Below are 11,545 nucleotides of genomic sequence, written 5' to 3' on the forward strand. Positions count from 1 at the left end.
TCATGCTGGATCTCTTGTAACTCTCATTGCAATTGAGACCAGTGGTGCCATTTTGACTTTAAAATAGCAAAGTACTAATTTCAAGTAATATAAATAATACCTTAAATAAGAATTATTAAACTTCCAGCAGTTTAATAAATTAGTCTTTGAAGACAAAAAAGAAACATTTAAATTTTGTACCAGATATTGAGTTTGAATACCCATTAAAGCTGTCCTTTTACATCTATCTACTTGTGAAACAGAAGCAGAAACACAGCATCCTCTGTTTTTGTCTCCACAATGTTTACTCGTCCAAATTGTTTTGTATGAGAACCGATCTGGAAAGAAAAAGTCTGATATCAGGGCTTGGGCCCATCCTGCTGAGGGACAGTCGGTTCTATCATTGCCCTCCTGTGCAGCTCTTTGCCTGCACAGGAGGACTCACAGCACTAGCCTCTTTAATGGAAAGCTTTAACCAGAGGGCTGTTGGGGGGATTAGGGTACAGCAGGGGTAGCCTGGCATAATGGCACACAGGGGAGATCAGAAGTAGCTCTGCAGGGTTCAGCTTCACCTGCAGCATTACACTGTGTTCCAAATTATTATGCAAGTGATATATTCTCAGATTTTCTTAAATGGTCAATACAAATGATGGTCAGTATAATTTTCAAGTCATGAACTATTACAGTACAAATCAAATATTACTGAACAAAGCTCCCCATGAGAACAGTATTTCTTTCAAAAATAAAAACTCAAAATGCATTGTTCTAAATAATCATGCGCAGCAGATTTTCTAACATTGTATGGATTGTAAAGAACTGCAAACGGTCATTCTTTGAATGTACTAGAATCAAAAGCTATTTCAATAAAAACATCTTAACAGACCGAGTTACATGTTAACAAAGGACCCCTTCTTTGATCTGCTTCTGGTTAGGATGGCCAAATAGTAGATTCATGCACCGGAAGCCTCTGGGACCAGCAGCTTCAAATAACTGTTTGCTGCTTTGTAAGAGCATTTTAACAGCTGCTCTCTTAATCCAATGAATTTTTGTCTAATAGAAATCTTCCTCATTGTGCCTTTGTCTGTACAAACCACCTATGTTTTGAATCAGCCACAAATCTCTTCACAGTATGATAATAACACTTCAGTTTTGGTTAAATATCTAATGTTTTATATCTTGTCATGTGGCACTACACTATTTGATCATTTTTGTCAGCAGAGATCCTTTCTCTTTTCCACATTGCTTGAAACCTGTGGCCTGCTTAATAATGTGGAACATCCTTCTTAAGTAGATTTCCTTTAATTGAGCTCATCAGACAAACTAGTCAACCAGCTCTCTTAAAGTAATTATAGTGATTCAAAGAGCCCTGACACACAATACCATCTATAAATTTAATAGCACAGCAAAAAATGTTATCTTTATGACACTTAAATCCAATTTGCATAATAATTTGGAACACTGTGTAAGGAGGCGGTGTGATGCTGCTGGTGAGACTAGGAACGAGGATCCCTGGCAGTGAAAGAACTTGCAGACATACATCAAGCTAACAAAACAAAAACAGGGCTCTAGTCAGGATCTGTTCCACTTAGAGAAGTTTTGCGTGCTGCAATGGGAGAAGAGTAATACTCACCAAACGTTCTGACAGCGGGGTTTTGTCCAAAGCTGGCAGGTGTTGCTCCAAGGCCAGAACGATGCAGTTTGCTATGATGGTGGCCAGGATCATGTATTCAAACGGAGTAGCAGTGTTAAGGATATTTGGTGAAAGGATGAACATCACACAGCTGGAAATAATCTCTCTGCAGCTGAAGCTACGTCACATTCAACTAGAACATCACTTTCAGTTAGCTTCTAAAAGGGAGCTTTTGGTTCAGTTTCTCACTAAACTGACTTTTTATTGATGAAATATGAGCTAGTATCAAACTAGAAGGTAACAACAGCATGAGTCAACAAAGCAGAGCAAACGGCTGCTGTAAGAAGCAACATGTCTTCATCTGCATCACATGGCAAGAGCATTATTCAGCATCCTCTCTGGATTACCAGCGGAACAATTTATATCTTGACGTTATGATGTAAATCCACTAACATCACTGTGTCAAATATCTAATTCATCTTTTCCATTTCATTTATAAGTCAGCTTCCACCTTCAGTCTGTTGGTTTAAATTCCTCTGACAAAGCAGAAATCTGGGAGTGACTATGGATTCTGCACTGAAACTCAATAAATACATCACATTTATCATAAATACAACATATGACCCTCAAAAAGAACATTGCCAGAATTAGATGACTCACCTAATTGAAGATTCAGAAAAATTTATTTATGCCTTTGAAGCAATCTTGACAATCTGTGCCAAGATTAGCATGCTCGATTATTGCAACGATATTTTCACTGGACTACCAAAATAAAATAAAAAGAAAAAATCAATAAGACAGCTTCTGCTTCTTCAGTCCAGTTCTCAGGTCCTTGCTCTGGCTACCTGTTACTCAAAGAATAGAATTTAAAACCTCACTGATGGTTTATAAAGCACTTATTAGTAAAATCCCGGACTACATCTCTAATCTTCTACAACACAATGAACAATCACAACCTTTAAGATAATCTGAATCAGACCAAAGCTGAAGAAACTTTTTGAAATAGGAATGCTCCCACCATGCTCCCACCATGAATATAAAACGTTTTTATTTGCTATTGCCAACACGTAAGCAATTTTTAACTTTTTTTTTTTATTTATAAAGGGTAAGTCCTTATATGTTTAATGTGTTTCTCTGGAAGTATGTTGGTTTTAACTTCTGTCTACAAACACTTTGGGTTGCCCTTGGCTGAAAGGTGCTAAATGAAGTTACCTTTCCTTCATGATTACCATCTTCATACTGAACAGAACCCAAACTTCTGTGGCATATCAGATAGAAATTGGTTTTGAATACTTTAAGCATTTTCCAATAGACCCATATCATATATTTTGACTACAAAAAGTTTTTCTGATTACAGTGACCTAAAACGTTATGCAAACAGATGCAGTCTTAGAATCTGTTTTTTTTTCACAAGCAGCCTTCAGTCAAAAAGCTCATGAGACTCTTTCATTTATGTGCATGTAATGCTCGTGTTAGTCAAGAATTGTCAAGACTGAACAATCTTGACAATCTGTGCCAAGATTCTTCATCTGAACACAGATTAGAGGAGCACTGATTGTGCCTTTGTGGGAATCAGTCCAGAGGGAATAAGTCCAGCCACAGAAACTGTAAGTATGACAATGTAGGTGAACCAAAGACAGATATAAAATCTATAAAAAATAAAAAAATTATATATATATATATATATATATTATATATATAATTTTTTTTATTTGCTATTGCCAACACGTAAGCAATTTTTAACTTTTATAAAACTATATAAATATATATATATATATATATATATATATATATATATATATATATATATATATATATATATATATATATATATATATATATATATATATATATATATATATATATATATATATATATATACAGTTAGGGCCAGAAATATTTGGACAGTAACACAATATTTGTGAGTTGGGCTCTGCATGCCACCGCATTGGATTTGAAATGAAACCTCTACAACAGAATTCAAGTGCAGATTGTAACGTTTAATTTAAAGGGTTGAACAAAAATCTGATAGAAAATGTAGGAATTGTACACATTTGTTTACAAACACTCCACATTTTAGGAGCTCAAAAGTAATTGGACATATAAACATAACCCAAACAAAAAATTTTTTCTCAATATTTTGCTGCGAATCCTTTGGAGGCAATCACTGCCTTAAGTCTGGAACCCATGGACATCACCAAACGCTGGGTTTCCTCCTTCTTAATGCTTTGCCAGGCCTTTACAGCCGCAGCCTTCAGGTCTTGCTTGTTAGTGGGTCTTTCCGTCTGAAGTCTGGATTTGAGCAAGTGAAATGCATGCTCAATTGGGTTAAGATCTGGTGATTGACTTGGCCATTGCAGAATATTCCACCTTTTTGCTCTCATGAACTCCTGGGTAGCTTTGGCTGTATGCTTGGGGTCATTATCCATCTGTACTGTGAAGCGCCGTCCGATCAACTTTGCAGCATTTGGCTGAATCTGGGCTGACAGTATATCCCGGTACACTTCAGAATTCATCCGGCTACTCTTGTCTGCTGTTATGTCATCAATAAACACAAGTGACCCAGTGCCATTGAAAGCCATGCATGCCCATGCCATCACGTTGCCTCCACCATGTTTTACAGAGGATGTGGTGTGCCTTGGATCATGTGCCGTTCCCTTTCTTCTCGAAACTTTTTTCTTCCCATCATTCTGGTACAGGTTGATCTTTGTCTCATCTGTCCATAGAATACTTTTCCAGAACTGGGCTGGCTTCTTGAGGTGTTTTTGGGCAAATTTAACTCTGGTCTGTCTACTTTTGGAATTGATGAATGGTTTGCATCTATATGTGAACCCTTTGTATTTGCTTTCATGGAGTCTTCTCTTTACTGTTTACTTAGAGACAGATACACCTACTTCTCTGAGAGTGTTCTGGACCTCAGTTGATGTTGTGAACGGGTTCTTCTTCACCAAAGAAAGTATGCGGCGATCATCCACCACTTTGTCTTCAGTGGACGCCAGGCCTTTTTGAGTTCCCAAGCTCACCAGTCAATTCCTTTTTCCTCAGAATGTACCCGACTGTTGATTTTGCTACTCCAAGCATGTCTGCTATCTCTGTGATGGATTTTTTCCTATTTTTCAGCCTCAGGATGTTCTGCTTCACCTCAATTGAGAGCTCCTTTGACCGCATGTTGTCTGGTCACAGCAACAGCTTCCAAATGCAAAACCACACACCTGGAAACAACCCCAGACCTTTTAACTACTTACTTGATTACAGGTTAACGAGGGAAAGGCCTTTTGAGTTACTTGCAGCCTTTGGAGTCCATTGTCCAATTACTTTTGGTCCCTTGAAAAAGAGGAGGCTCTGCATTACAGAGCTATGATTCCTAAACCCTTTCTCCGATTTGGATGTGGAAACTCTCATATTGCAGCTGGGAGTGTGCACTTTCAGCCCATATTATATATAAATTGTATTTCTGAACATATTTTTGCCAACAGCTAAAATAACAAAACCTGTGTCACTGTCCAAATATTTCTGGCCCTAACTGTATATATATATATATATATATATATATATATATATATATATATATATATATATATATATATATATATATATATATATATATATATATATATATATATATATATATTTGCTGTTATAAATAAATACTATAATATACTATAAAAAATAACAAATAAACTCTTTACTGACAGCATTAGTTAACAGTAGAGGGATCATATGAATATTTGAAGGCACAGCAGTGTCTGTCAGGAAGATGCCGTTGCTCCCTGTGTAACTTTGGTAAGCTGTGTTGACTGCATGTCACTGTACTGCTTCTCCTGATGCCTTTTGACTGGAATCCACTGTGAAGGAAGCAGATGTTTTGCTCAATCTGGTAAAAGTTGTGCCAATATGAAAACCTCTCCTCTGCACTGGTCATCACTGAACCAGAATGCAATGTGAACCCAAAGCAATTGTGGAAACTATTGTTAAAAATTTATGTATATTTATATATATTTTTATATATTTATACAGTACAGACTAAAAGATTGGACACAACCTTCTTATTCAATGGGTTTCCTTTATTTTCATGACTATTTGTAAGGCAAGAAAGCCCATTTATTAATCTAACAGGGCACACCTGTGAAGTGAAAACCATTTCAGGTGACTACCTCTTGAAGCTCATCAAGAGAATGCAGAGTGTGTGCAAAGCAGTAATCACAGCAAAAGGTTGCGACTTTGAAGAAACTACAATATAAGGCATATTTTCAGATGTTTTACACTTTTTTCTTTAGTACATATTTCCACATGGGTTAATTCATAGTTTGATGCCTTCAGTGTGAATCTACAATATCAATAGTCATAAATATAAAGGAAACTCATTTAATAAAAGGTGTGTCCAAACTGTTGGTCTGTACTAAAAGACCAAAAGTTTATATATATATATATATATATATATATACACACAGTTAGGGCCAGAAATATTTGGACAGTGACACAGGTTTTGTTATTTTAGTTGGCAAAATATGTTCAGAAATACAATTATAATATGGGCTGAAAGTGCACACAGCTGCAATATGAGAGTTTCCACATCCAAATCGGAGAAAGGGTTTAGGAATCATAGCTGTAATGCAGAGCCTCCTCTTTTCAAGGGACCAAAAGTAATTGGACAATGGACTCTAAAGGCTGCAAGTAACTCAGAAGGCCTTTCCCTCGTTAACCTGTAATCAAGTAAGTAGTTAAAAGTCTGGGGTTGTTTCCAGGTGTGTGGTTTTGCATTTGGAAGCTGTTGCTGTGACCAGACAACATGCGGTCAAAGGAGCTCTCATTGAGGTGAAGCAGAACATCCTGAGGCTGAAAAATAGGAAAAAATCCATCACAGAGATAGCAGACATGCTTGGAGTAGCAAAATCAACAGTCTGGTACATTCTGAGGAAAAAGGAATTGACTGGTAAGCTTGGGATCTCAAAAAGGCCTGGGCGTCCACGGAAGACAACGGTGGTGGATTAACACCGCATACTTTCTTTGGTGAAGAAGAACCCGTTCACAACATCAACTGAGGTCCAGAACACTCTCAGAGAAGTAGGTGTATCTGTCTCTAAGTCAACAGTAAAGAGAAGACTCCATGAAAGCAAATACAAAGGGTTCACTATAGATGCAACCATTCATCAATTCCAAAAGTAGACAGACCAGAGTTAAATTTGCCCAAAAACACCTCAAGAAGCCAGCCCAGTTCTGGAAAAGTATTCTATGGACAGATGAGACAAAGATCAACCTGTACCAGAATGATGGAAGAAAAAAGTTTGGAGAAGAAAGGGAACGGCACATGATCCAAGGCACACCACATCCTCTGTAAAACATGGTGGAGGCAACGTGATGGCATGGGCATGCATGGCTTTCAATGGCACTGGGTCACTTGTGTTTATTGATGACATAACAGCAGACAAGAGTAGCCGGATGAATTCTGAAGTGTACCGGGATATACTGTCAGCCCAGATTCAGCCAAATGCTGCAAAGTTGATCGGACGGCGCTTCACAGTACAGATGGATAATGACCCAAGCATACAGCCAAAGCTACCCAGGAGTTCATGAGAGCAAAAAGGTGGAATATTCTGCAATGGCCAAGTCAATCACCAGATCTTAACCCAATTGAGCATGCATTTCACTTGCTCAAATCCAGACTTCAGACGGAAAGACCCACTAACAAGCAAGACCTGAAGGCTGCGGCTGTAAAGGCCTGGGAAAGCATTAAGAAGGAGGAACCAGCATTTGGTGATGTCCATGGGTTCCAGACTTAAGGCAGTGATTGCCTCCGAAGGATTCGCAACAAAATATTGAGAAAAAACTTTTTTGTTTGGGTTATGTTTATATGTCCAATTACTTTTGAGCTCCTAAAATGTGGAGTGTTTGTAAACAAATGTGTACAATTCCTACATTTTCTATCAGATATTTTTGTTCAACCCTTTAAATTAAACGTTACAATCTGCACTTGAATTCTGTTGTAGAGGTTTCATTTCAAATCCAATGCGGTGGCATGCAGAGCCCAACTCACGAAAATTGTGTTACTGTCCAAATATTTCTGGCCATAACTGTGTATATATATATATATATATATATATATATATATATATATATATATATATATATATATATATATATATATCAGAAGCCAGCTCAATGGCAAGAACAAAATCCGTGCGATAAACAGCTATGCCCTGCCAGTAATCAGATACCCTGCTGGAATAATCAGCTGGCCAAAGGAGGAGATAAAAGCCACAGATATTAAGACCAGAAAGCTACTAACCATGCATGGAGGGTTCCATCCCAAATCCAGCACCCCTGAGACTGTACACGAGCCGCAAGGACGGAGGCAGAGGACTAGTGAGTGTGAGAACCACTGTCCAGGACGAAACAACTAAGATCCATAAATACATCAGGGACAAAGCCTCAACAGACAATGTGCTCAGTGAATGTCTCAGACAACAGGGAACGGAGGTTGAGGTGCCAGAGATACCATCATGGGAGGACAAGCCACTACATGGGATGTACCACCAGCAAATAACCCAAGTGGCTGATATCAGTAAATCCTACCAATGACTTGAAAAAGCTGGACTCAAGGACAGCACAGAGGCCCTCATCCTGGCCGCCCAGGAACAGGCCCTAAACACCAGAGCAATAGAGGCCCAGATCTACCACACCAGACAAGACCCAAGGTGTAGGTTGTGCAAGGAGGCCCCTGAGACAGTCCAGCACATAACAGCAGGGTGCAAGATACTGGCAGGGAAAGCGTACATGGAGCGACGTAACCAAGTGGCAGGCATAGTGTACAGAAACATCTGTGCAGAATATGGACTGGAAACCCCGAGATCAAAGTGGGAAACACCCCCAAAGGTGGTGGAGAACGCCAGAGCTAAGATCCTGTGGGACTTCCAGATCCAGACAGACAAAATGGTAATGGCGAACCAACCAGACATTGTCGTAGTGGATAAACATCAGAGGAAAGCCGTTGTGGTAGATGTAGCGATACCAAGTGATTGCAACATCAGGAAAAAGGAGCACGAGAAACTGGAGAAATACCAGGGCCTCAGGGAGGAACTGGAGAGGGCCTGGAAGGTGAAGACCACAGTGGTGCCTGTGGTCATTGGGGCCCTCGGGGCAGTAACCCCCAAACTGGAGCAATGGCTACAACAATCCCAGGAACAACATCAGACATCTCAGTCCAGAAATGTGCAGTCCTTGGCACAGCCAAGATACTGCGCAGAACCCTCAAGCTCCCAGGCCTCTGGTAGAGGACCCGAGCTCAGAGGATAAGAACCACCCGCGGTGGGTGAGAAGGGAATTTTTTATATATATATATATATATATATATATATAAGAGAAAGAGAGAATACTGTATGTAGCAGAATGTTAACTCTAAGCCTTATCTGCATGTTATGATTGTTCCTTTAAGATCCACTTCCTCAATAAAAATGAATCAAAAGTCCTTCCACTACGTTGTGTTCACTTCCTCATTTCACAAGGGGGAATTATAATGTCAGATCGGGCTGGGGTTGGTTTAGATCACTTTCCCCCCCATCATTAATGATTGAATAATTTTTGAAAACTCTCTTTTGGATTGACCTATATTGACAGAGTCTGACAGCAGAATTTATCTGAGGAAAATCAAACCTAAAAGGAGGCATGGGGGGAAGCACTTCTTCACAGTACTGTAAATGATCAATCAGTTTTTTCAGTGAGATTTGAAGCCTGGCTGTTGGATCACAGCAGATAGCAACCACTCCATGTCAGCAGCATCTTGTTGAGACAGCCTGACAAATGAATTCTGTGAGTGCAGCTTGTTTGTTTGGGTCACACCCATGAGGAGAGCTGCTGTTTGAAGGCAGCCAACAGGACTTGGCCAGAGGGGCCAAGATCCTTCAGCCTCACCAAGAAACTCACCACCATCAGCCTTTATCCTCAGTTCTGAAGCCAAATAAATGCATGTCTCATGAAACATCAAACACAGTCAAACAAACAACACATCTTCACAGAATAAAACACTGCAGCACAGTCTGGCATCCAGAACGGCCCATACTGATGGACTGCAGGTGTTTTATCCGTAAAAGATTATGTGAATAATATGCGCAGAAATGTTAACAGCAAATGTATTTCTGTGGCAGAAAGCCAACTAACCCCTAGCAGCAGCAGCAGCAGCAGCTACCTGTTCCTTTATAATTTATACTGAATAAGGCTGCAGACATCATGACACCTCACTGTAAAATGAATGCTCCTAATAAGTATGTTTCTGACTGAGGTCTGCGCAGTGATCCGCGCTGCACACAATAAGGATATGGCCATTCTGTGATCTTTTTGGCGTATTTCCGGATAATATTATCCTCGCTAAAGATAAACAGGGAGCGGTTGACGGTGAGGCAGTTCTGTTTGACTGGAATGGGGTTGTAAATAGCCATGGTTCTGGCTCTCTGAGCCATGGTCTGTTTGTACGGCTGCCTATTGGCCCCTCTGCTTGGCCCCGTGAGGCCGCCGCCTCTGAACCGGCTGGAAGCATCGTCTTCAAAACGAGCCATTCTGAGACTGCGAAAGTCTTGCTGGAGACACCGACACTGACAGAACAGAAATGGAGATGAAGCATCACAGCAGAGCCTGCTGCACCGTCCCCCGGCAGGTCCTCACTGACAGAGTCAGGAAGAAGATCCAGCAAAAACAATGAGTGGCTCCTCAGGGTCGCTCCGACAGCTCCTGGTCTCTGTGGCTCCCCATGCCGCCGGCAGCTCCGAGGTGAATTTGTTGCTCAAAGTTCAGCGGCTGCCCCTCCACGATGCATCATTTTCCTGGGTGTTGCTCCTCCGGCTGCCCGCCCCGCTCCTCAGAGGCGACAGATCCATCCATCCAGTGGAAACAACTTCCCCACTGTTTGACTGCAGAGACGGGCTTCAGTCAATCTGTGATCCCCAGCCTCAGAAGAACCCCCAGAAACAGCCGCATTTCCTCCTCCGGGAGGCTCCTGTCCGCGCCGAGTTGACTGAGGAGTGCGTGTTTCTCGGAGCTGCCGCTCCCCACGGAAGCTGAAAAAACACGCCGCCTTCAGACGATCCGTCGTCCGCAGAGAAATCACGGCTCGGCCGCTCGATTCCACGAAACCTCCTTTAAGAAGAGTATAGACTCCACTTTCCCCAGCACCGCTCATCCATCCCCCCATGTGGCTGACGAACGACAGCCAGACTCCACCTGGATCGGCCCTGTTTCCATAGCAACACGGAAGAGAGACAGCACATCGTATAAAATCCTAACCCATCATCAACTATCAGAACAGGAGCTGTTCCTTTTTGTTTACTTATATTTTCATACTTGAGTTTTATGAAATAAATAGAATCTAAATAAAAAGAATGTCACACATACTGGATTAATGCATTCATAAATCATTAAGTCATAAATGAGTCAAGTTTACATCTTTATTTTCCAACAACAAATTAATAGATTAGGTAAATAATCCCACATTTTATAAAGTGATGCAGGTAAGAACAGCTGGTTCACAGGAGAAACAGCCGAGCAACAGAAAGGTCAAGGACTTGATGAGGTTGTAAAAAGTTTAAGTCCCTCAGGGTTCTGCTTTAGGACACATCCGGTTCCTGTGGACAAACTACATTTCAAAACCTCTTATAGCACATGTGGCCATCCTGTTTTCTTAGCAACAATGGATTACATAAATGAGCAAATCAACAAAAAAAAAATAGTTAACCCCTTAATGCCTAAATTCATATCCAGTTGTACAAAAAACTGCATTGCAAATTAGACATTTGAGCAGAGCACCAACCTGTAGTGTCAGTTTAGGATTGGGCTTTTAAGGGACGAAACCAACGAATCAATCTCAGATGTTTAAAACCAACAAGCTGGATTTTCTGGAGCGACTGACTTGAAAATCCCTCCTGAAAAGACTGGACAGTTTTACAAGGA

General features: G+C 40.5%; 1 protein-coding gene and 1 long non-coding RNA gene across 2 annotated transcripts in view; one reads left to right on the plus strand and one right to left on the minus strand.

Moving 5' to 3' along the window:
• Positions 1–10,821, minus strand: part of cacna1ba (calcium channel, voltage-dependent, N type, alpha 1B subunit, a) — an 86,721-nt gene extending 75,900 nt beyond the window's left edge. The window contains exons 1-2 of the mRNA XM_055020477.1: positions 9,923–10,821; positions 1,610–1,715 (exon numbers count right to left, since the gene is read on the minus strand). Of these exons, the coding sequence (XP_054876452.1) occupies positions 1,610–1,715; positions 9,923–10,158 (342 nt within the window). The 5' untranslated portion in view covers positions 10,159–10,821. The remainder of the gene's footprint in view (positions 1–1,609; positions 1,716–9,922) is intronic.
• Positions 1–11,545, plus strand: part of LOC129351575 (uncharacterized) — a 31,286-nt gene that overhangs the window by 12,160 nt on the left and 7,581 nt on the right. The window lies entirely within an intron of this gene.

This window comes from Poeciliopsis prolifica, unplaced genomic scaffold (assembly GCF_027474105.1).
Source record: "Poeciliopsis prolifica strain line A6 unplaced genomic scaffold, Auburn_PproV2 SCAFFOLD068, whole genome shotgun sequence".
Classification (NCBI taxonomy): Eukaryota; Metazoa; Chordata; class Actinopteri; order Cyprinodontiformes; family Poeciliidae; genus Poeciliopsis; species Poeciliopsis prolifica.